General features: G+C 46.2%; 1 protein-coding gene across 8 annotated transcripts in view; it reads left to right on the forward strand.

Moving 5' to 3' along the window:
* The window catches only part of cntln (centlein, centrosomal protein), a 369,478-nt gene that overhangs the window by 109,968 nt on the left and 232,462 nt on the right, over positions 1–27,048 (forward strand). For all 8 annotated transcript variants that reach the window (XM_055632370.1, XM_055632366.1, XM_055632367.1 and 5 more), the window contains one exon: positions 4,194–4,364. In XM_055632370.1, coding sequence (XP_055488345.1) covers positions 4,194–4,364 — 171 coding nt within the window. The remainder of the gene's footprint in view (positions 1–4,193; positions 4,365–27,048) is intronic.

Here is a 27,048-nt window from a genome sequence, read left to right on the forward strand (position 1 = left end):
TTCTCCGGTCGCTCTGCAGCCAAACATCGATGGAGCTGGAAACCTCCTCGGACTGACGGGCCCCATCGGACTTACATCAGAATCGATCGCTTACCTGGGATCGCTCCAACCTGCGGTCTACATCGGGAGCTCGCAGTCTCGGGAGAGGCTGTGGATGTCGGGAACTGCAACATCGCGGAAGGTTCAACCAGCCCCGGCGCAAGGTTCGATCGTCCGCCTGGGAGCTGACATCCTCCCGATGCAGGAGCAGATCGCCTCAAAGTGGAGGACCCGCCGCCGGCTACGGGTGTAAAGATCATCCCGTCAACGGAGGGCTCAAGGCCCCCCGACTGTGGGCGAGCAAAGGGAAGAGAATTAACTTTTTTTCGCCTTCCATCATAGAGAGGAATGTGGAAGAGTCTCTGTGATGGATGTTTATGTTAAAATGTGTTTTTTGTGTTCCGTTGCTTTTTATTTGTATGATTGTCTTGGCAAATGAAATTCCTTGTATGTTGCAAAACATACTTGGTTATTAAAGTATTATTGTGATTGATTGTGATTGATGTTTTATATATACCTCTAAAACTGTGTGGTCATCGGGTGGCGCCATCGAGCGTGGCAGCCTCGCCAGCTGTCCGTCCTTTCACCCTTTTTGTTATTTGTGTGTTTAAAAATGTGTTTTTTAAAGGTTTCTTAGTCTTTTTTATGTGGGGGGTGGGGTGGGGGGAGAATAGGGGGAAATCGTTTCCCAGTCACTTCCTGGTGGGAGATTTGTCTTTTCTCCGAGTCGGAGCGGGACAATGCCTTACTGGGGATCGCCGTGTTGGGGCTCCGGAATGTTGGGCCTGCTGACTTGAGCACCGTGGACCTGTGGTTTGCAGAGCTTCTGGCCGTGGGTGGTGCGGACTTTAACATCGCGGAGTCCTGGGATATTTTTCCGAGGGTCGCCAGTGTTGAATCTCCGCCCAGCTCGGCCTGTGAACTTCGGGAGCCGTGGTCTCCAGTAAGAAGTGGCCAATGCAGAAACTCCAAGCCGCTGAGTGTGTTCTTCCGTTCCAACACTGGAGCTCCGATTATCCCGGTGAGAGAGCTTGAACATCGGGTGGCCGTAGCGGCGACTGCGGAGGGTTCAGAAAGGCCCCGACCATTGGTGGACAAACAGGAAGATGACTGAACTTTATTGCCTTCCCTCACAGTGGGAAACGTTGATTCTGCTGTGTGGGGATGTTCATGTTAAATTCTATCATGTATTGTGTTCTTTTTATTTGTATGGCTGTATGGTAACTCAAATCTCACGGTACCATTTTGGTGCATGTGGCAATAAATGTAACTTGAACTTGAAAAAGTGAAAAAAAAAATACTGGGGCAACTTTTAAGAAGTTTTGCTTGGTATTAACAAGTGGGTATGCTTTAAGGACCCTGCTTTGATAAGCCAAAGCAAACATGAATCACTCTAACAGAATTGTTCAAATTGTTGCCAGTAATATCGGGCATATATCCGGTTTTGATTTATTTAATATTTTGTAATCTGGATGCCGCTAGCTGGTGCATTGTTTACTGACCCTCCTTATTTGCCCTTGCGAAGGTGACTTTGAGCGGTCATCTTGAACTACTGCAATTCTTGTGAAGGTACCCCCATAGAGTTGATAATTAGGAAATCTCAGGACTTCAAAATCATTGAGCATTTTTGTGATAGTATTTGTTGGTGGATTTGGAAACTTACAAGACTTAAAAGGAGCCAAGTTTTAAAATGTTCCAATCACATGGTAGTTTGTTTTATATCAAAAACTAATTTCTTAATCAAGTTAATTTTGTATTTTAAAATAACTACGTTTTTTGCCTGGTTTGTAAAACCATATATTGCAGTAAATTGTATAATACCTCACCACGTTATTGTGTACTGATACAGGTGCACAACCTTTTATCCGACGATCCAAATAACGAAAACCTCCGAATAGCGACATTTTTTCGGTCCTTGAAGAAAGGTCCTTGAAAACGTTCACCGAGGGCGGCCCGCAGAGGTGACAGCGGAACCTCCGGTCGGTCCTCGAAGAAAGGGGAACTAAATCCCCATTCATAAAAGAGAAGGTGAGGGTATATTGCGCGGGAGGGTTAATAATTGACAATATGCTGCTACCTGCCAGCTGAGTTAAAAAGTTACCACGGTATACTCACGATACACAGTGTATCGTGAGTCTTGCGTGGGAACATTTTAACTCAGCGTGCAGGCAGCAGTAGATTGTCGCTCCCTTCAGTTTCACCACACCTACACCCCCTCTGCTTCCCGGCCATGTGTGTGACCTCTTCCCTCCCCTCTCCAGCTCCCCGCCCATTGCACCGGCGCGGGGGCTTTGCACTGTCTTCAAGTTGGCGATGCTAGCAGCACAGTGCCAGTCACCGGAGACGTCAGGACCAACGGAACACCGACCTCCAGGCCCACTGCAAGCACGGAGATCCCAGAGACCCACAGCCAGCAGCAGCCCAGCCCCGTTCCAACTCCAGAGGAAAACTGCAAACTGGCCGGAGACGTCAGGACCACCAGAAGGCGCTCCCCGAGCTGCGCCCCCTCATCAGGACACCGACCCCCAGGCCCACTGCAAGCACGGAGATCCCAGATCAGCAACTCCAGCCCAGCCCCGTTCCAACTCCAGAGGAACACGCTCCCCGTATGGGCAGAAGCTGATGGTATGCAAGAGGTACGTCGGGCTGTGGGCGAACTGCCACTTGTCGCCATAGCGGCCCATCAGGGAGCGGATTCCTCTGGAGTTGGAGGGAGAGAGGGGTATTGTGCTGTTTGATCGCCCCCTACTATTCCAGGGACAGGGAGACAGGACGTTCACCAAGGGCGGCCCGCAGAGGTGACAGCGGAACCTCCGGTCGGTCCTCGAAGAAAGGGGAACTAAATCCCCATCCATAAAAGAGAAGGTGAGGGTATATTGCGCGGGAGGGTTAATAATTGACAATCTGCTGCTGCCTGCCCGCTGTGTTAAAAAGTTCCCACGGTAGACACGATACACAGTGTATCGTGAGTCTTGCGTGGGAACTTTTTCACTCAGCGTGTAGGCAGCAGCAGATTGTCGCTCCCTTCAGTTTCACCCCACCTACACCCCTCTGCTTCCCGGCCATGTGTGTGACCCCTTCCCTCGCCTCTCCAGCTCCCCGCTCATTGCACCGGCGCGGGGGCTTTGTACTGTCTTCACGTCGGCGAAGGCAGCATACAGTGCAGTCACCGGAGATGTCAGGACCAATTGGACGTCGACCACCAGGCCCGCCACAAGCACGGAGAACCCAGAGACCCACAGCCAGCAGCAGCCCAGCCCAGCCCCGCTCAAACTACAGAGGAACCTGGGTTGCGGATGACGGGGCACAGCTCGGGGCGTCGTAGGGGCCCATCGGGGAGCGGGTTCCTGTTGGTCCTGACGTCTCCGGCCACCTGCTATCCTCCGGGAACTGTACCGCCCTTGCAGGAGAGTGGGGTTGTTTGCAGTTGCAGAGGGAGGGGGCAAGGGCGGTACAGTTCCCAGTCTCAGCTCCAGTCCAGGGGGGTGGCCGGAGACGTCAGGACCAACGGGACAGCGACCCCCAGGCCCACTGCAAGCACGGAGATCCCAGAGACCCACAGCCAGCAGCAACTCCAGCCCAGCCCCGCTCCAACTCCAGAGGATCACGTAGGGGCAGAAGCTGATGGTGTGCAAGGTGTTCTTGGGGTGGCGCAGCTCGGGCTGTGGGCAAACTGCCACTTGTCGCCGTAGCGGCCCATCGGGGAGCGGATTCCTCTGGAGTTGGAGGGGGAGGGGGGTATTGTGCTGTTTGATCGCCCCCTGCTATCCCAGGGACAGGGAGACACAGCGGCTTTTTAGACTGGTGGGCAATCACTTCCAAAGTTCTGCCCACACAGTCAGTACACCTCTCCTACACTGCATTTCATACAAACATTTATTCTGCAAGAAAAAACGACATTGAAGACTCAAACTCGCGACTGAGTAACTGCCGGGACCAAGGCGCAAACTCGCGACCTTGCGGATATGAGCCGAGCACTCTACCACTGAGCCAGCCATTAAAATCTACGCTAAAAAATTTCCATTCCGAAGACCGACAAATTCTGAATTACGAAAAGTGTCTGGTCCCAAGGCTTTCGGATAAAAGGTTGTGCACCTGTATAGCCAAAATAATTTGTGATCTTTTCATCAAAAGCTTTTCATTTTTGTCAACAGCAAACACACCATAATTCAACCGGTGATTTACATCATCAAGTTACCACACAGAGGGCAGAGATTAAGTCATTGAAGGATAAACTTAAAGTAGCAAGTGGAAAATTAATGGACCATTTTGATAACGGACTGCTGGAACTAAACTTTGCTCCAAGAAAACAAGGAAGACATTGGGTATGTTTTATTATTTTTTTCTGAGGTGATCTGCAATCATTATGTTTAAATCTAAATTCTTGGATCTTTTCATTGTGAAGTTATTGTTTTCAGATTCCTTGTGTGTATTTTTTAACAGTGCAGATCGTGTCATTGCCTTGCATTCTTTTGGTTTGATTTGCCAATGCTATTTACAAAGATCTATCAGCCATATGCACATTGTCACTTCAGGAATTAATAGAATGATAGGTTCAGCTATTTTTGACATGAGCTGCATAAGAAGGGTGTACACTGCAACATTATGCATGAAATATATGTAGAACTACCAAGACAAATGATAATTTGACATTAATCTCTGTATTATCCATTGGGGACAATTCCGGTATCTGGGAATCATCACTGATTATACTCAACAGATTTATTTACTACATTTCAATGGCTATTTCATTAACACTAAGTGTTTGTTTGAACTGTTTCTGTAATGAACATAATATTAGCAATACTGTATTTAAAACGTAAATAGTTTGAAAATACACTGGCAGTTAAGAATATGTGAGGAAGGCTAGCTGTATCTGAATCTGCGTCTTAAATATCTAAATTTATTAGTGACAATTAGTTGAAGAATTTAGATTTTCATCAATTTTATTTGCATTGGGAGGAAAACAACTGAACTGATTCTATTCTTCAGCAATTCCTGGGGATTGAAAATGACTTATTTGGTTTCAGTCTTATTGGTTCTGAGGTGGTTGATAAGGCGAATGTGGGAACCACAGATGTATCCAGGAGGTTGGTGATGTCTGATAGAGGTTGGGAGTGGGTAGGAGGTGGTTTGGAATGTGGTCAGTGGTCTACTCCTTATGTTGCTTAGGTAAGTTGTCTGTGTGTTCCAGGTGCATAGAGTTGACGTTCCCACACCTAGGCTCCTTCTTCAGTTTGAGATGTCATTGGATTGAGATTATTTGAAGACAGTGTTGCAGTTTGAAAATATTACATCCTTGAATCTTTTCCACTGTCTGCCTGGTAATTTCTTCCCAAGACAGAATTTGGAATGGAATGCCTGTTTTGGGAGTCTTGCATCAGGGATGTAAATGTGCATGTCCAATGCAGCTGACTGAATGTAACCTCAGTGTCAATAAATGTATATTAGCCTTAGCCTAGAACTGAAATTGATTGAAAGATTGATTGAAAGCTCCCACACAATACTCTAAATTCAATCTATTCAAAATCGTGTAAAGCTGCAACATGACTTGCTGATTCTTCCACTCAATGCCCCGACCGATGAAGGGAAGCATACCCCACGTCTTCTTTACTACTCTGTCTACTTATTTGTCATTTCCAGGGAGCTATAGGCTCAACCTCAAAATGCCCCTGTGTATCAAAGATCATTCTGTACATATTAAAACTGGTCATTGATATCAACAAGGTCAATAAAATATTATTTTTTTTAGAAAGACATAAACTGCTGGAGTAACTCAGCGGGTCAAGCAGCATCTCTGGAGAAAAGGAATAGGCGATGTTTTGGGTTGAGACCCTTCTTCACCTGAAATGTCACCTATTCCTTTTTTCTGGAGATGCTGAGCTACTCCATCTTTTTGTGTCTATCTTCAGTTTAAAACAGCATCTGCAGATCCTCCTTTTGAAAAACAAAGGTGGATAAGAGTGCAGAAAATTATTTTAAAAAACGACAAGCAGTCAAAAATTGACACAGTCCTCACACATTGAGTGCTAAACTATGGACATTATTATAATAAATAGGAACTGAAGTGGGCTGTATGTCCTACTGAGCTGTTAAGTAGGATTGTTGCTAATTTGAACATAGCTTCAAATTTACACTCCTGTCTAATCTTTGGACTCCCTGATTCTCTGAAAGACTAAACTTGTATCTGTCTAGTTTTAATATACTTAATGATTTACCTTCGACTGCACTCTGGGGTGAAAACATTCAAAAGAATTACTAATGTTTGAGAGAAGCTATTTCACTTTAACTCAGTTAATGGGACATAATAAGGAATCTGGGACCCCCCCCCTTCCCTCCATCAGAGCAATTTATTTACAGTATTTTCCTTGTCTTTTTTTTTTTTTTTTTTTTTTTAATTTATGTTTTTATTAGAAGCAGTGTACTAAAGTATAAACCACGGCATATGACATAATACATTCATTGTACAGCTTCCATTTTAATTTTAGCAAAGATGAAATAGAAAAAAGAGAGAAAGAGCAAGAAAGAAAGAAAGTGAAAGAGAAAGTGAATGTGTAAGAATAGAACCCCTAAACTACCAAATGGGTGTAGTCAGAGTGAGTAAGTAAAGACAAAAACGAAAAAAAGAAGAAAATCAAAGTGTTGATATACCTGCTTCATTTCTCACCCCACCCATCACCCAGCCCGTAAATCGGTTTAATTCCACAGTTGTGTTGCACCATTCCACCCTTGTAATGAATCAATGAAAGGAATCCATGTCTTTGAAAATTGCTCTGATTTTCCTGCTAAGACAAGTCTCATATCTTCAAGATGTAGCGTCTCAGACAGTATATACCTTGTCATGTATCCTTGGGACTTTTCTTGTTTCAGCAGGATTCACATCTCATTCATTCAAACTCAAGAGCATTGGTCCAATCTGTGGAATCTTTCTTCATGGGCTTGCTTATTAACTTAAGTGAAAAAGAAAAACAAAAGATTGCAGTGTTGGCAATCAAAAATAGAAAAAAAATGCTGGAAACTCATCTGTGGGAAGAGAAACAGCTAACATTTCAGATCGGAGACCCCTCATTAGAACTGGGAAGAAGAGAAAAGAAACTTAAAGCTGGAGGGAAGGTGAGGGGGGATAAATGTCTCTGATAGGTTAGAACTGGGTGAACATGGGGGGAAGTGGTTTATTAATCTGTGAGTGAATTGAAGCAGTGGGGTTGTGAAAATGTAGGCAAAAGAATGCAGAAGTTATGAAATGCAGAACAGGGAGCCTTCATGTCAGGCACGTGCCGTGAGTAATTACTCAAGGTAGGCAGTCAGTCGGCTTTTAAAAAAAATCTTAAACCGCGCATGCGCAGATTGTTCTCTTCGGGAAAAATAAAAATAAGTAGCAATTCAATTTTCCCAAGGCTTCTAAATCGCCTTCATTTTTTAATTACTGAATGGGTGGGGGACGGAGGATGATGGCAGGTGGAGAGATGGTGGGAAAAACGGGAGCACACTGGGTCCGATCCTGGCGGCCACTCGCAGCCACCCGTGTTAATTCACTCCCCGGCCACAATGCGGTGGCTCCGTGCCAGGAGCGTCGCAAGTGGGTTACTGGCCCCGATCCCCTCCTTCACAACGCTCCTGCCCTCCCCGCAACTTTACCGCAGGCCAGACTCAAACACTGTGAAAGGAGCACTCCCCCCCCCCCCCCCCCCCCCCCCCCCCCCCCCCCCCCAGGAAATACGGTGTTTAAAAACATAAAGCACCAAGAAATGTATTTACCATGTTATTGGTACGTGAACTCCATTCTTCACTCTTTGTTTCCAAAGATACTCTTAAAATAATGACAATCCATAATTGAAAAACCGGCCAAGAAACTCGCGCTGCGCATGCGCAGTAGGCTGCTTCGCCTGCGCAGTACTGCAAAGGCAGAATTTCAGCTCCCTTCAGCTCCACTTGAAATTGACGGCTTGTAGCAGCGCCAACGGCACGTGGGCTGCACAGATCTTCAAGTGCTGCTGTTGAAATGCACGGAGAATTATGCCTACCTAAGAGATCGATCTCTTAGATAGGCATAATTCTCCCATGCCTTTACAATTTATATTTAATAATTGCCATTTCATAATTTTAGTCAGGGTAGGCAGTGCCTACCCTGTACCCTGACGGCATGTGCCTGCTTCATATGTAGAATCGATTTAGTAAACTTTTGTTGCATTGGTTTCAAAGAAGATATATCCCTCCTTAAATAAGGAAAATAAGACTGCGTTATTTCAGCTGTGTTCCTTGTAGTTGTAGCCTAACTTACATTGTGCTCCCTTCGCCTTGCAATGAAGTCCTTCCGAAGTACTTGTTGCATCTTAATGCAAACTTTGTGTCTCTTGTATGAAGTTGCCAAGATTTCCCTGAGCAACATTCAATAATATCTAGCCATTCAAGTAAATCTTTGCTTCTTTATTCGTCCTACCAATGTAAATAAACTCTTAATTTCTTCAGATTATGCTACACCTGTTATAGATTTGTCCACCCATAAAATCTGTTAGAAACCTTTTCAGACTTTGTGTGTCCTCATAATTTACTCCCCCTCCCATATATTTCCCCAAACTGTGGGCTAGATGGGAATTGGCAAAGGACTGAGAGCAGGGATGCTCTTTCTGTAAAATAAAATTGAAACAGAGCATGGAACAAGGTGGGGAGTGGCCGGACCTGCACTGAGCTGGAGGGAGAAGGAATTACCCAGGGTGATGAAAACGTATTGGGTGAACAGGTTAACCCAGACTAATCGCCAGGAACTTGCTGAAATTATTACACGTGTGAATTCTCGATAACAAAGCATATATCACTGTCAGATGTCAGTAAATTAATTGGAATTTGGGCATTTTCCGAATCAACATCATGAAATTAAGTACCTGAGATGAAGTAAAATTGATGAACTTTTCACCTTGGGCTTCCGTATATGTGGATGTAACAACATTGTGAATGGCTCCCAACAGACTATAATGCACATCAAAGGAAACTGCATTTGAATCCAAACTATCGTCACTTAAGTAATAACCTCCATTTATCAGAAGTGTACAAGGCAATAAATGGGCCCTGAGCTGATTAAATGAAGAGGTTTCATGCCAGGGCATCTAATCAGGACAGAGGAGCCATTTATTGCCAAAACAATCTTGAGAAATGCAGGTGGCTGCTCTACTACATTTTAATTATAACTGATAATAGAAATTTAAGTATGTTAATCTATACCATTTGCTTTGTGGCAACATAATAGTTATGATAAAATATTATTGTTCAATCTTTTTTTGCAAATGGAAAACGAGGTTTTGCAATCAACAATACATCTAACCAACCGACAAATGAGATATGTAATTGACAATACATTTCTTCTGTAGTTTCGCATTTCAGATCAATTTGGAAAAGATTTGGCTTATACCAGCTGGCAGTACAGCTGTGCAAATGCATCAAGCACGAAAATTGGTCTTTTTTGAAACGAATGGCACAAAAGGACACCATTCACACACCCCCCTCAATAAGTGTAACTTGGCAAGGATGCATTCAAAAAAGACAGCAACAGTTTGCCAAGACTTGTCAGCTTACATACTCATATTGAGTCCAACCATGATTTATCCAAGGATGATCATAAATTACATTTTATAATGTTCGTGTGATGACCTTTTGGTTATGTTAAAAATTATTTTGCTGCTTTTGTTAACGTTTAGGATTCTACTGTGTTTATTTCTAAAACCAATCACCAAACATTATTCAAAATATATCTCAAAATAACTTATTTTCATCATTCTCAGGCAGCGATTCTTTGTAGCCCTTACCATAAATTACTTTGTATATTGTCCAAATGGCCAACTTTGTGGTATTGTTTAAAGAAGCACCCTCTAAATCATTGATGGTGTGTGGCACACACAAACCTCAGAACGAGGAAGGTTAAAGAAAGCAAAATCCTGTGCTAAAACCATTTTAAAATAGAAATCATGTGGGAAATGCATAGAAACAAGCCATTTGGTCTAAACCCGTATCTTTGTGAGTATTCATACTGTACAAGAGCCTTCTCCTTTTCTATGGTACTCAATCAACATGTCGTTCTCTTGTTTCTCTTGGGAAGGAATGAACGATAAGTTGAAGGAAGGGTTTAGTGGGAAATGGGCAGTGGGAGATTGCAATCTTCACGTGGTCTGCCCTGTTTCGACGAATGCAATCAACCTGGCGTGCACAATCAAATAAAAATAAAATAGAACAAGTTGTCCTACAACTTCAGGCTGTGCACACCATACGCAAGAAGAAGTGGGAAATGGGGCTAGCTTAGGTGGGGGTATTTTGAAGGGTCTGTTTCTGTGCTGTCTGACTCTATGATGGTATGAAATGTTTCAAGTGCTATTTACCCAACCACTTCATGCAGTGGTGAGTTCCACATTTGTGAGATGAAGAAGTTTAATCTGAATTTTTTTTGTTAATTCATGAGGAACTTTTTTTTCTTTTCAATTGCCTTCTCCTTTACTATCTTCCCCCAAGTCCTGAGTCCTGCAACTCCATTGAAATCAATAGGTCCAAGACCCAATTTCCCCTGCAATATGTCAGCCATGAGATGTTCTGTCTTTGGACTCAATTGGGCAGAAAAACACAGCAGTAGCTAAAGATGAGTAAGTTTGTGACTGCCAACGTTTATCAGTGAAATCAGGGCTATTAAAATGAACTGGGAAGAAGGTGATGTGATAACTATGGATTTCATTCATTCAGAGATATCCAAGTATCTTTTAAATGCTATTTATAATGTAGGCCTCCTCGCAGCTCATTCTAAATATCCACCACTGAGTGAACAACAAAAACAATAATGGCTTTTAAGAAATATGTGTTTTCCAAATCTTGGGTGTATATGTAGTTTGCTGGTTACAATGTTATTGCATAAATATGCTGATACCGGATAGGTTATGATAAAGAACTTATGAAATTTAGCATTGTGCCCCTGAAATTTTTATACAAGATCCTGAGTTACAAAAAAAAAGACACAAAATGCTGGAGTAACTCAGCGGGTCAGGCAGAGTCTCTGGAAAACATGAATAGGTGATGTTTTGGTTCAGGACCTTCAGACTGATTAGTGGTTGGTGGTGGGGGAGAAAGCTGGAGGGGGGTCAAGACAAACCCTGGGAAGTGACAGACAGACGGACAAAATTACAGAGGTGAGGAGACAAATACTGATTGTGGTCTGTCAATGAAGAAGTCAAGGATCGAGTTGCATTGGGGTGAGCAGAGACCCTGTTCCCTGAATTTAAAAACATGTTTGGAGGGGATAATGGTGTTGAGCGCCAAGCTGTAGTCGATGATCAAAAGCCTGAAGTATGTGTACCTACGGTCCAAATGATCCAGTGCAGAGTGGAGACCCAGCAAGATCGCTTCACATGTTGATCTATTATGGTGGTGGGTCCAGGTCTTTGTTAAGGTAGGAATTGATATGTGCCATAACAATCCCCTCAAAGCACTTTTGAAGAAGGGTCTTGACCCGAAATGTCACCCATTCCTTCTCTCCAAAGATGCTGCCTTTCCCGCTGAGTTACTCCAGCATTTTGTGTCTACCCTCAAAGCACTTTACCACGGATGCTAGTGCCACCAGTTAGTAGTCATTGAGGCATATGACCAGCCGTGGTGGCAGACGCCACCCAAGAGGCCGCAGAGATGCCAGGCCGCGGAGCCCCGCCGGAGCCTTGCAAGTCAAAGTCGGAGCCGGAGCCGGAGCCTCCCTGGTCAGAGCTGGAGCCCTAGCCTTGTGGGTTGGAGCCCTACCCTCGTGAGTCGGCGGAGTCCACGGCCTATGGAGCTTGGATCGACGGAACCTGCGGCCTGGGTCGGAGCTGTGGAGGCGTCAGTCGACGAGGTTGGTGCTGCGGCCATTGAGGGGGCAGGTGGTCGAGGACGGGCCACGTGGTAGTCGGAGGATACACTGCCGGGAGCAAAGGAACCGGCGCTGTGTGGTGGTGGGGTAGGGGGAACAAAGATCAGGCAAAGCCACAAATTGGTGCTTCTAGAGAACTTGGAGAAGTGCCACTTGAATATTTTCCAGGATCTTACCTCCTTATGATTCCCAAAGCAGCTAATGTTGATGTGAATATTCTTGCCAAAAAGACAGGATTATGAAATGGAGAAGCAGCTGGTGATATTCTCACTGACGAACAGTGTCACAACAAAAGTTCTTGACCAATGAGGTTTTAAATTAACTTGCTTTTTACATATATTTAGTGCAAATTTCACAAATTAGATGTGAAGATGAAATAATAATACAGTGCTCAACATAATGTTTGGGACAAAGACCCATCATTTATCTATTTGCCTCTGTACTCCACAATTTGAGATTTGTAATAGAAAAAAAATCACATCTGGTTAGAGTGCACATTGTCAGATTTTATTAAAGGGTATTTTTATACATTTTGGTTTTACCATGTGGAAATTACAGCTGTGTTTATACATAGTCCCCCCATTTCATGGCGCCATAATGTTTGGGACGCATGGTATCACAGGCGTTTGTAATTGCTCAGGTGTTTAAATGCCTCCTTAATGCAGGTATAAGAGAGCTCTCAGCACCTATTCTTTCCATCACATTTGGAACCTTTTATTGCTGTTTATCAACGTGAGGACCAAAGTTTGCCAATGAAAGTCAAAGAAGCCATTATGAGACTGAGAAACAAGAATAAAACTGTTAGAGACATCAACCAAACCTTAGGCTTACCAAAAGCAACTGTTTGGAACATCATTAAGAAGAAAGAGAGCACTGGTGAGCTTACTCATCGCAAAGGGACTGGCAGGCCAAGGAAGACCTCCACAGCTGATGGCAGAAGAATTATCTCTGTAATAATGAAAATAAATCCCCAAACACCTGTCCGACAGATCAGAAACACTTCTCAGGTGTTGATTTATCAATGACCACTGTCTGCAGAAGACTTTATGAACAGAAATACAGAGGCTACACTGCAAGATGCAAACCACTGGTTAGCCACAAAAATAGGATTGCCAGGTTACAGTTTGCCAAGAAGTACTTAACAGAGCAACCACAGTTCCAGAATAAGGTATTGTGGACAGATGAGACAATGATTAACATATCAGAGTGATGGCAAGAGCATAGTATGGAGGAGATAAGGAACTGCCCAAAATCCAAAGCATACCACCTCATCTGTGAAACACGATGGTGGGGGTGTTATGGCCTGGGCATGTTTTGCTGCTGAAGGTACTGGCTCGCTTATCTTCATTGATGATACAATTGCTAATGGTAGTAGCATAATGAATTCTGAAGTGTATAGTCACATCCTATCTGCTTAAGTTCAAACAAATGCCTCAAAAATCATTCGCCTGCGGTTCATTCTACAGCAAGACAATGATCCCAGGGCTGCCAACTCTCACGCTTTGAGCGTGAGAATAACGCATTTCGACAAATTCTCACGCTCTCACGCTGATCACAAATTTTTCATGCTCTGTCTTGAGAAATTCTGTGGTCAAAGAAAATTAAAAAACTCATATCAACTGCATGGGCCACGTGTGTTGGAAGCAGAAGCAGCGGCGGGGACAGATGCGGACGGGGAGCGGAGCTGGCGAGTGTTTGCCGGGCTAGAGAGTCGCTCGCCCACTACAACTCTGGCCATGGACCAGCCTCAGTGCAAGAGTCCCGGGCCGTTGGAGGCGTCGGAAGCGTTGCACCACTGCCGTGAGAGTCTGTGCCAAATTCGCCCAGGTGACCGGCATGGATCAGGTTGCGGCTAGGTGCATCCTGGAGGACAACCAGTGGTTGCTGGAAGTAAGTACCAAGCACTGGGTAGAAACGGTGGAAGATAGTGGACTTCAAATGGAGGTGGTTGGAGAAAGCATCCTGCTTGCCTGCTAGATTTTCACTTACTGTAACTGCAGGAAAAATGTTCCCGATGTTGGGGGAGTTCAGAACCAGGTGTCACAGTTTAAGAATAAAGGGTAGGCCAGTTAGGACTGAGATGAGGACAAACTTTCTTCACGCAGAGAGTTGTGAATCTGTGGAATTCTCTGCCACAGAGGGCAGTGCAGGCCAATTCACTGGATGTTTTCAAGGGAGAGTTACATTTAGTTCTTGGGGCTAACGAAATCAAGGGATTATGTGGAAAAAAAAACAGGAAAGAGGTACTGATTTTAGACAAATAGCCATGATCATATTGAATGGCAGTGCTGGCTCGAAGGGCCGAATTGCCTATTCCGTCACCTGTTTTCTATGTTTCTATGCTTGCGTATATGAATAAGGTTAGACTAAATTACATTCCTAATTACATTCCACAGTAGAGACAGGCTCTGGTCAACACGTGCAGCACATGAATCATCTTAGTATATTCATGTATGGAAATCAGATTATAATCAAACGCTTGGCCCATGTTGACCAACCTGGGTCTTACTGCACACCTGGTACTACTCCAATTTAAAGCATATATATTGCATTCAAGTGTAAGTTAAAAGACTCGCTACAGTATGCACCATATTGCACAATTTCAAGCTGAAAAATGCAAAAGCTCCATACCAATGGGTGGGGTGACAACCTCCTCCCACACCCTTGCCACCCCCCACCCCCTCACTTGGCCATGTGCCTGGCTAGCATGCCGTTGCATTTTGTCAACGCGCACACCCCCAGGACTGCAGTGTTGCAAACTCTTCATTTCCTGGAGGTGTCTACCCTGTTGAGCTCCATCGACCCTGGCAGCTGCATGGTCCTCGGGGGAGATTTCAACTGTAACCTTGAGTAAGGAGACCGTTCCGGTATCCAGCACGGCCAGGAGTCAGTGAAGAAGTTTAAGGAGTTTGTGGGCTCCTTTGACTTGGTGGACACCTGTAGGAACCTCCACCTCGACTCTAGTGACTTCTCCAGGATGTCAGACGGGGGTGGATCTCGCATCGACCGCCTGTACATTCCTCAGGCGTACGTCTTCCACATCTCGGTGGCCTTCATGCAGCCGGTGCCGTGCTCAGACCACCACCTGGAGTGGGTGGAGTTTACCCATCTGCGCGCAAGGGGAGGGTCCACTTACTGGCACTTTAACAACCGGCTGCTGGAGGATCGCTTTTGGAGGTTCTGGAACACCGGGAAGGGGAAGTGGGGAGGATTTCAATCCCTGCGGCTATGGTGGGACGTGGGCAAGGCCCACATCCGATAATTCTGTCAGGAGTACACTAGAGGTTCGACCAAGAGATGCGATTCCAAGGTCAGACAGCTCGGGAGTGAGCTGCTAGATTTGGATTCGCGTCTAAGTCAGACCATCGGGGACATGATCCTCTGGAGGGAATACCAGGAGAAGAAGGACGCGCTGAAGGAGCTGCAGTTAGAGTAATCCCGAGGCGTGTACGTGAAGTCACGGATCCAATTGCTCCACGATTTGGAGCACTGTTCTACTCGCTGGGGAAGTGGCGGGGAGTTCGTCAGCAGTTAATGGAGCTGTTCGCTGATGATGACTCCTCCGTCACCGAGCCAGAAGACATCAACGCGGCGTGTCATTCCTTTTATGGGACCTTGTTCATGGGGACGAGTGCAGTGATCTGTGGGAAGGTCTAGCCACGATCGGCCTGGAGGATGCCGAACGTCTGGATGCCCTCCTGACACTAGACGAACTGACTGCGGCCCTCCATCAAATCAGTGGAGGGTAAATCCCCTTTCCTGGACGGACTGACAGCAGAGTTCCTCCGCACTTTCTGAGGGATCCTGGGGGAGGACTAGACCACGGTACTGATGGAGAACCTGGCAACCGGAGAGATGCCCCTGTCTTGGCGGAGGGCTGTCATGGTCCTTCTGCCCAACAAGGGCGATCTCTGCCGTCTAAAAAACTGGCGCCCGATCTCCCTCCTCTGTACTGACTACAAGGTCTTTACAAAGGCCACGGCCAACTGCCTGGGCCCAGTGTGGCCCAAGTGATCCACCCTGACCAGTCTTACACGGTCACAGGCCGGTCCATCCAGGACAATATCAATCTGGTCCGGGACCTGGTCTACCTGGCTCAGGAGACCGGTGTACCCACTGCCTTTCTCTCCCTCGATCAGGAGAAGGCTTTCGACAGGGTGGATCACGAGTATCTGCTGAAGGCTGCGGGCGTTTATGTTCGCACCGCACTTTGTGGCCTGGATCCAGATTTTGTACGCCGCCGCGGAGTGCCTCGTCAAAGTAAACGGATCTTTGACGGCCCCCATTCCCTCCGCAGAGGAGTACGTCAGGGCTGCTGTGAGAAGTTGTCATGAACACACTGTGTCTTTACTACTGTTATTGATATCACATAACCATTGCTGCCCTAGCTGTACGTGGTCTGTCACAGGAGCTAGAGAGGGATCCATGGGTGGGAAGGTTGCAATTATACTTCTGATATGGGGAGTGGTTAGTAGTGGTGAGGTCACTATATTAAAGGTACATGCACATGTCATCTACAGCTGCCCCATGTCAGGCCAACTGTACGCAATCTGCATGGAGCCATTCCTTAGTCTGCTTCGGAGGAGGTTGACTGGCATGGTTCTACGCGGGCCGGACATGGAGGTGGTTCTCTCGGTCTACACTGATGACGTACTCCTCCTGGTCACCGACCCCGTCGACCTGCAGAGCATGCGTGAATGCCAACGAGTCTTCTTGGCCGCCTCCTCTGCCAGGATTAACTGGGGGAAATGTTCTGGACTCTTGGTGCGTCCCTGACAGGTGGACTCCCTCCCGGAGGAGATGAGGTCTTTCACGTGGAGCACCACGCACCTCCTCTACTTGGGAGCCTATCTAAGTCCTGTTGCAGAGACCTGGCCTTCAAGGTGGTAGGCGTCAACCATGCCGTCCTGCTGGGGATGCCCGGCTTCTGGGACTTTATGAGAGTCGGGAACCTGGTTGCCATCGGCCAGGCCCCCCCTCTACCGGGGGAGGTCGACGGCCCGGGCGTGAGAGCAGCCGGCCCTTGTCCAGCCCCACCGGGTGTCGGGGGGCTTAAACGTGTGGAATACATTCGGCTTCGATGTTTTCGTCGGACCTAGGCGTCGTAATCCTTCTCGGGAGCCGGCCCCATGCAATTTGAGCAGCCTTTCCTCGACACCCTTCATCTCACTCCGATACACAGGGAGGTGTAGACGGGACCTATACGGGCTCCACCTCCACATCCTGCACTTCCTGTTAATGGTCCACCCTCCGGACACTAAGTGGCTGTCGATGTTGCCTTCCGGCCATGAAGCGGGCCCTCAGTGAGGATCCCTCTATGCAGGGATTCTCTCCCTCTACGTTGGGGACCGGGGGTGGAGGGTACTGCACCGAGGATTCCCCTGCAAGTCTGTGGAATTCTCTGCCTCAGAGGGAGGTGGAGGCCTGTTCTCTGGATACTTTCAAGAGAGAGCCAGATAGGGCTCTTAAAGATAGCAGAGTCTGGGAATATGGGGAGAAGGCAAGAACGGGGTACTGATTGGGGATGATCAGCCATGATCACATTGAATGGCGGTGCTGGTTCGAAGGGCCGAATGGCCTATTCTTGCACCTATTGTCTATTGGCTCTCAATATCAGTAAAACCAAAGAACTGATTGTGGACTTTGGAAGGGGAAGGATGAGGACCCACAATCCTGTTTATATCAATGGTACAATGGTGTAGAGTGTCAAAAATGTCAAATTCTTGGGCGTACATATTTTCTGGACCTAGCACACTCATGAAATTATAAAGAATAATATAGATTTATTAATGATGCAATTATAACGAATAAAGAAATACTCTTGAACTTCTACATGTGCACAGTAGAGAGCATATTGACTCGTTGCATCATTGTCTGGTTCGGCAACTTGAATGTCCAGGAGCGGAAAAGACTGGAAAAAGTTGTGAACACTGCCCAGTCCATCACTGGCTCTGACCTTCCCACCATCGAAGAGATTTATCGAAGTCACTGCCTCAAAAAGGCAGCCAGCATCATCAGAGACACACACCATCCTGGCCTCACACTCATTTCACCATGAAGGGAGGCGGCATGCAGCGTCACACACTAACAACCCCCCCCCCCCCCCCCCCCCCGCACTCACGCCAATGGAGGGGAGAGAGAGAGAGAGAGAGGGGGGGGAAGAGAGGGGGGGGGGAAGGGGGGGAGGAGAGGGGGGGTATAGAGAGGGGGAGGGTAGAGGGGGGGTGAGATGAGGAGCGGGGGAGAGGTGGGGAGCAGGGAGGGGGAGGGAGGATGGAAGGAAGGGGGTAGGGGTGTGTGGAGGGGAGCGGGGTTTAGGGGAGGGATGGTGGGAGAGGGGGAGAAAAAGAGGGGAGAGGGGGGGAGGGGGGGAGGAGGGGGGAAGGAAGGGGAGGGAGAAAGAGGGAGAGGAGGGGGGGGGGAGGGGAGGGGAGGGGGGGGGAGGGGGGGAGGGAGGGAGGGGGGAGGGAGGGGGGGGAGAGAGGAGGGGGGGGGAGGGAGAGAGAGGAGGGGAGGAGAGAGAGAGAAGGGAGAGAGACAGGAGGAGAGAGGGAGACAGAGATAGGGAGAGAGAGAGGTGGGGAGAGAGAGAGAGTGCCTTTTTACTTCAACCCAAACCCAAACAACCATTTGGAGGCAGTGCTTTTTTACCTCTAACCATATTTTCATTTTCAAACCAAATTAAGGGTACTCACAGTGCTGTAGACATTTGTCAGTGTCATTCAGAGCTCTGATTGAGGCACACCTCTTGCAGAGACTGATTGAGGCACACCACTAGCAGAGACTGATTGAGGCACACCACTTCCTGGTTTTATAGTCCCTCCCTTTCCCTCCAGCAGGGGCAGCAGAGAGAATGGGGAATTTTGTAAAAACATTAATATCTCTGTCAATTTTCATTGACGGGACACCTCGGCACACATGCGGCAGAGGGGGGCTCTGAGCGAGGTGGCCAAAAATGACGGCCGTAGGTGGCGGCGTACTCAAAGGACTTTGGCCTAACCAAAGTCCTATAAAGCAGCATCATGGCTCATGTATTTCTCCTGCGTTCTTAGCCTTTCTTCAGTTTAGTTTGTTGTCATGTATCCCAGAGGTACAGTCAAAAGCTTTTTGTTGTGTGCTAACCAGTCAGCAGAAAGACAATACATGATTACAATCAATCCATTTACAGTGCACAGATATAGGATAAGGGAATAACGTTTAGTGCAAAATAAAGCCAGCAAAGTCCAGTCAAAGTTAGACCGAGGGACATCAGAGGTAGATAGTAGTTCAACACTGCTCTCTAGTTGTGGTAGGATGGTTCAGTTGCCTGATGACTGCTGGGAAGAAACTGACCCTGAATCTGGTGGTGTGTTTTCACTCTTCTATACCTTTAGCTTGATGGGAGAGGGGAGAAGAGGGAGTGGCCAGAGTGCGATATGTCCTTAATTATGCTGCTGACCTTGCCGAGGAAGCGTGAGGTATAAATGGAAGCATAGACGTTTAAATGGAAGCATAGAAGTGAGGTTGGTTTGTGTGATGGCCTGGGCTGGGTCCACAATTCGCTGCAATTTCTTATGGTCCTGGATGGAGCTGTTCCCAAACCAAGTTGTGCTGCATCCTGATAAAATGCTTTCTATGGTGCATCTGTAGTAGTTATTGAGAGTTGTGGGGGACATGCTAAACTTCCTAAGCCTTCTAAGGAAGTGGAGAGGTTGGTGTGCCTTCTTGTTTGTTACTTCAATATGGGTGGTCTAGGAGAAGTTGTTGGTGATATTGACTTCGAGGAATTTTGAGGTTTTCAACCATCTCTACTTCGGCACCATCATTGGAAACTGGGATATGTGTACCACTTTGCTTCCTGAAGTCGATCACTATCTCCTTTGTCTTACTGACGTTGAGAGAAAGGTTGTTGTCTTGACATCAGGACATGAGGTTCTCAATCTCCTTTCTATACTCTGTCTCATTAATATTTGATATCCGGCCCACAATGGTGGTGTCGTCTGCGAATTTGAAAATTGAATTAGATTTATTACACGGCTGCACAGTCGTGGGTGTACAAGGAATAAAAAAGGGGGTTGAGAACGCATCCTTATCGTGGAGGATGATTTGTCCCCTAGCCTCACTGATTGGGGTGTGTTGGTCAGGAGGTCGTCAGGACTTCCTGACTTCTTATTTCCGGCTTTGCTTTTCCTCTGGACTTTCTGTAATCAGACTAGTTCTTACGTGTTAACAACCTAGCAGTCCCCATATGTTCTTTTCTTTAACCATTGGTAACTGCCGTGGCATTGCCCTGCCTCATTTCCCTGGTCAGAATGCAGATGTTAGCTGAACATATTTACCCCAAAACCCAGATTTGTTTTAGGGAAATTAGATCCATAATCAATTCCGAATAAGTGGAAGAAAGAACTGCAGATGCTGGTTTAAATCGAAGGTATACACAAAATGCTGGAGTAACACAACGGGACAGACGAAGGGTCTCGGCCCGAAATGTCACCCATTTCTTCTCTCCAGAGATGCTGCCTTGACCCGCTGAGTTATTTCAGCATTTTGTGTCTACCTTCATTTCAGAATAAGGTCACGTCTGTTCTGCTGTAACATAGCTGCAATTGTGCAGACCATGTCTCTCAACCTAGGGTGCACAATTTATGGGAACATCTCTGTAAATGAAATAGGTTTGAGTCGAGTGAAGATCAAGATAGTGGAGACATTGTCACTCATTTTTCACCTCTTGTTAGCAATGATTATGGTGGAATGAAATGAAAGGAATGATGGCTTGCAATATGGTTTTGGTAAGGCAGTGGGGGTGAGAGGCGGGGAAGAAATAGTTAAAGTACAGATGCTGGTTTACAAAAAAAGACACAAAGTACAAGAGTAACTCAGTGGGTTAGGCAGCATCTCTGGAAAACATTGATGGGGGATGATGGAGTCAGGAGCCCACTTTTGATTGATTGTATAGGGGGTGGGGGGAAGAAATCTGGATGTCAGGAGAGACAGGCCAAACCCGGTTATGTAATAGGTGGTTATACGTGAGGGATGTTTTTCATAGGCAGATAATTGGACAAAATCCAAAGATGAAAAGAGAGAAGGTGTGAGAGAAAAGGATTGTAGTTGCGAAAAGTGAAGCTAGAGAAAGGAATGGAGGTGGAGAAATAGTTACGAGTAAGATGGAGCAGAAGGGCCGGGGGGAGAGAGGTGGTTCTATCTTTCTTTCTGTCCTTCCCTATCTATCTTTACATAACTAAACTTCTGATCTTGTTATCTTCTGGTTTGGCGGTCTTTCTATTTGCGCAAAAACTGCGATTTTTCGCCAGTTCACACACCGTTCTCCTGCGCTGCGATTGCACCAAGCTTCGTGCTAACTTTTACGTAAAAGTTAGCGAGGTTTAAAAATGTTAAAAACCGCCCTTGCGCAGTTCTCCTGCCAGTCGGCACCACGCAGATTAGTCTCTTCCCCTGTCACTCCCTGGGACGGTCCGCCCCTTCCTGTGCCATCGTGTCTTTACTAGAGCTGAGGGTGACCGGCGGAGGTTTCCAACTGGACTTTCGGAGGGACCCTCCTCACAACCCCCCCTCCCTCACAACCCCCCACCCCCCACAACCCCCCCCCCCCCCCCAAAACCCCCCCCCCCCCCTCACAACCCCCCCGCCCCACAACCCCCCTCCCCTCACAACCCCCCCCCGTCCGCAACCCGCCCCCACACACCCCCCCCTCACTCACAACCCCCCCTCCCTCACAACCCCCCCCCCCTCCCTCACAACCCCCCTGCCTCTGCAACCCGCCCCCCCCACACCCCCCCCCCTCACAACACCCCCGCCCTCACAACACCCCCGCCACCACAACACCCCCCACCACAAGCCCCTGCCCTGCACACACACCCCCTCCTTCCACAACCGTTCCATCCACACATACCCCTCTCCCTCCCCCACACACCCTCCCCCACACACACACCGCCCACATTCCCCCTCTCCCCCCTCCCACCACACCCCCCCTCCACCCACACCGCCCTCTCCCCTCACACCACCCTCTCCCCCCCCCCCCCTCCTACACCTCCCTGTCCACACACCCCTCCTCCCTCCCTCACATGATGAGGAGGGGGAGGGAGTGCTAGGGGATATGGGGAAATGAGCCGCACCTGCGCAGTTAGGGGCTATGGGTGAGTGGTGGAATATTGCTTTCGGGAATGGGTTGCGTTGGGGGACCAGGCCTTCCATGTGACTGGGATCCAACGGGTCCCACTTAGTCTATTATCAACTTTAAACCTGACAGAATTATGCTCACTGGTCCCAAATTGCTTCCCCATTGATACTATAGTCATTTGCCCTACCATGTTCCCTAAGACGAGGTCCAGTATTACACCCTTTTAATAGAGACTTGTAGATTAAGGACTATTTCTTGGATGCATTTAACAAGTTCCATCCTGTCCAAGCTCTTCACACTGTGCGAGACCCAGTGAAATTAAGGAAGTTGAAATATGCTAATACTACCCCATTATTTTAACAGCTATCTACAATCTCCTTACATACCTGCTCCTTTAATTTCTGATGACTGTTGGAGGGCCTATAATACAGTCCCAACAAAGTGATCATTCACTTCCTATTTCTAAGTTCTACCCATGTAGCCTCATTGGACGAACCCCCAAGAATATCCTCTAAGCATTGTAGTTATATCCTCTGTCATCTAAAAGGCACCCACCAACCCCACCAACCCACATCCCCTAATACCTGTATTACTATCATCCCATTAGGAAATGTACCCTGAAACATTGACAGCCCTGCCCTTCACTCAGCTGTGTTTCTGTTATGGCATCTCACTCCTCGCAAAATTCAGAACAAAGGTTTGAAACAGACCTACTGTCTCCGCCTCTTCCTTTCTTTTTCCAGCCTCCCCCCCCCACCTCCGACATCAGCCTGAAGAAAGGTGTCGACTCAAAACGTCATCTATTCATTCTCTCCATGGATGCTGCCTCACCCGCTGAGTTCCTCCAACATTTTGGTTTACTATTCTGAACTCTGTGAGGGATGAGATTACTAAGCAGACAGAGAAAATGTTTTGGGGCTGTGCTCAAAAATGAAATATAATGTCCCCAATGATTCCTGGAAATCTCTGGCCCACAATCATTCAAAGTAGCAAAAGAGCATGTGGCATAGGCTTCAGAATGTTGAATTTAGAGACAGTGGTGGTAGAAGCAGACTCCCTACCCATCACCCACTTGACCACCACCTTGCCCCATCTGCAAAATAATCTTTGGTTCCTCCATTGGTCTCATTAGCCACTCAGAACCAGCAGTACCAGAATGGAAGTCGGTGATCTGCAGTCCCAAAGGGTACAACTTCGGCCACGTGGCCAGGTCCTTCCTCATTTTCATCACCCATCCCCATTACCTCCTTAACATGAGCTCTTAACTTCTTCCTCATTCAAACTCACTGCGTGAGCAATTGGAGTCATCAGGAACTTGAAACGGCTTGGCCATTTTCTTGAAAAAAGCAAAGAATGGAAGATTACTTTTGATTGTGGAGAAAGAACAAAACTAGATGTCCAAATACAGATAATCATTTTTAAAACTTATGCACTGGCTTTAGAATCGTACAGAAATATCTTAACCAGACAGTCGAGAATGGACTAGCATGTAGACTGACTGACTTTGGTGAGAGAAACATTTAATAAACAGTGATGGAGTATGTTTGTGTAGAGCAACGGCAAAGACTAACTATAAGTATTATGCTATGTACTATGGAATACAAGGATACTGCATCCTTTGAGATGCATATAACTTTTGCCGCAGGCAAAAAGCTAGCAAGCAGGAGTAGGATGCTACCTTGTTCAGTGCCGCAGGCAGTGCTGGAAGGCTGCTCTTCTAGACCTGCAACAACAGCAAAGCAACAAATACTGACTCCAACACACACCTTCAAAGAGAGATCATGCTGCAAAATACGACCAGCAATTTGACGCTTAGACGGACATCAGCAGGTTGCTAGAAGAATGACCGCAATGCCTGCCTCAGTTCGGCGTCAAAATCCACAAGCTAATGCTGCTTAAAAATGAGAGGATGACAATATAGTGGCTTCTTTTATAAACCAGAAGCCTGACATTAAGGGAAAAGGATGAAATCACTAGTGGTGGATCTGGTCAGATGAAGTAGCGTAGATGACAAGATCATTTGCAACTGTGGGGCCATCATGGTCTTGACACCACTAAACCCGTCATATAAGTGACATGAACATGAGAACGGGGGAGTTGGAAAAATGGTTCAATGTCATCTTGTTCACACTCATTTTGTAGTCAGCAAATAATCATTTTGACTTGAAACATAACATTCTGCTTATTGGATAATTAACCAGTTATATCTACCAATTTTAAAGTCTAAATATTCCGCTGATCCAGAAAATACAAATTTAACAACATCTTTCCAGAAACCATATGAATAAAAATGGTTGGTGACTTATTTTGAGCTAAGGTCCAGTTATTTTAATTGGAGTAAAAATCACTACATTTCTTTACAAAGTGGTAACTAAATTGTTGGAGAGGATTCTGAGGGGCAGGATCTACCAGCATTTGGATGGGCAAGCACTGATTTGGGATAGTTAGCAAGACTTTGGAAAATATGTATATTGAAACTGATCTTTTTTTTTAAAGAGGTCTCCAAGAGGATTGATGAGGGCAGGCCGGTGAACATTGTTTTTATGGAATTTGACAGTCTCACTTGGTGGGCTGGGCTGGTAAGATCACATAGAGTCCAAGGTGAACCAGCCATTTGGATTCAAAATTGGCTTGGTGGAAGGAGTCATAGGGTAATTGTGGAGGGTTGTTTTTCTGATTGGATGGCTTTGATCAGTGGGGTGCAGCAGGTGTTCGTGCTGGATCCACTGAAGTTTGTTATCTGCATTGACGATTTGGACGACAATGTGGTTAACATTGTTAGTACATTTTCAGATGACACCCAAATTGATGGTATTGTAGACAGTGGTGGTGTTTTAGAATTAATTTAGAACAGGATGCAGATTATTTTGGAGGGTGGGCTGAGGAATAGCAAATTGCACCATGGAATATCAAACCAGGGCAGGACTTGCACAGTAAATGGTAGAGCCCTGGAGTGCATCATAGAACAGAGAGATCGAGGAGTACAGGTGCATGGTTCCCTGAAAGTGGGAGTCAGGTGAACAGTCTGGTGAAGAAGGGTATTTGGTACATTTGCCTTCTTTGCGAAAGGTATTGAGTACAAAAGTTGGGACTCACGATGCAGCTGTCAAGTTGTTGGTGTGACCATACTTGTAGTACTGTGTGCAATTCTGATCTTCAAGCTATAGGAAGGATGTTCCTTAAGTTGGAAATGGTGTTGAAGAAATTCACCATGAAGTTACGGGTTGAGTTAGAGGAAGAAGTTGGAACATTATTCTTTGCAGCGTAGGATGGTGAGGGTCAGACTTATTATGTATACAAAATCATGAGGGACATGGATAAAATGAACACTCACATTTTATTTCCCAGGGTAGAGGACATAGGCTTTAACATGAGAGATTTAAGAGGGTCCACGGGGCATTTTGTTTGCTCACCAGATAATCTAAATCTGCAATAAGCTGTCAGGGGAAGGTATAGAAACCAATACAATTATGACTTTTAAAAGATATTTAGACAGATGAATGGATAGGAAGGATTGAGAAGAATGCGTGCAAATGGGACTGGCCCAGAATGTCAACATGGTCGGCATGGACAAGGTAAGATGAAGGGCTTGCTACCACACTGTTGAGCTCCCTGACTCTGACTAATGCATATGAAGAATGTGGCTGTACATTGGAGCTAACAGACTGTAACTAGGACCTCAGTACTGTGGATGTTGACTTTGGAGAAGACATCAACATCAACAATTGGAGAATTTGGTATTTTACTAGTACCTTTTGGTGATCCAGGTCTCTGAAGCATACGGGGGAAAGCATAGCTGTGTGTGAAAAGAATAGTGCAACAATTAAGGAGAGTTTAATCTTGCTGTGGACTAGGTAATCATGTTCGGAAGGGTAGCCACAATGAATTCAAAGAGTGCACTTGGACAGTTTGCTGGAGCAATATGTGTGGAGCCAACCAGGGAACATTCTATCTTGAATCTGGTAATGAGTAATGAGGCACTTTCACAAAGGAAGTCAGATTACAAGATCCCTTGTAAGTAGTAATCAAAATCTGATAGAATTTTGTTTTCTGTTTGAGAGGCAGAAATATGGTATTGAACCAATTGTGTTTAACTGAAAGGAAATGCAAGGGAATGAGGACTGAGTTGGCTGAAGTGAACAGGGACAATGAGGGTAGGAAATTTAGGGCGGTATTGTGCAAAAAACCTCTGTAAATGATAGTTGAAATCTGGAACTCACTGCCGAAACAGATTGCATATGCAGGTACTCTCATAATATTTAACATGAGGGGAATAGATACGGTGAATGCTGAGTCTTTTACCTGGGGTAGCGGAATCAAGAACCATATTTATGCTAAATAGGGAAGATTTATTAGGAATGTGAGGGGCAACTTGTTCACTCATAGCTGGTGGATACGTGGAGTGAGGTGTCTATAGAGGTAATTGAAGCAGGTACTATAACAGCATTTACAAGACACTTGGGAAAGTATATGGCTTGGAAGGTTTAGAGGGATATGGGTCAACCACGGGCAAATTGAACTAGCTTTGATGGGGCGCTTGGTCAGTATGGACGAGTTAGACCAAAGGGCCTGTTCCCATGCTGTTTGACTCGCATGTAGATGAACTCTTGCAAAGCTATGATATAGAAGGTTGTGGGCCAAGTGGTAGGAAATGGGATTTGCATCCTGAGTGGTGTGGGCTGATAAGATCCAGAGGGCAGGTAAGGTAGTCTGGTGAATCTCATTGTGTGTGTTTGCATTCTCGACAGTCATCTGATGAAGTTTTGCTTGCAATTGCTAGATTTAATTATTGGAGCTGCACTAAATAGTGCACACAGTAGGTTCATGCTGGAATTTGAATCTTTGAAGTAGAAAGTTCCACACTGTGCAACTGTTCAATGAATGCCTGTGTGCCATACATTTATTTGTGTTTAAAGCATTTTCAGCATGTGCCTCAAACACCTTTCTTAACCTCACCTGTAGTTAATCTGTTATTCATGTTGGACAGCAATAAAAAGGGTATTTTTAAAAATCTGTTTAG

This window comes from Leucoraja erinacea, chromosome 3 (assembly GCF_028641065.1).
Source record: "Leucoraja erinacea ecotype New England chromosome 3, Leri_hhj_1, whole genome shotgun sequence".
In the NCBI taxonomy this organism is placed as follows: domain Eukaryota; kingdom Metazoa; phylum Chordata; class Chondrichthyes; order Rajiformes; family Rajidae; genus Leucoraja; species Leucoraja erinaceus.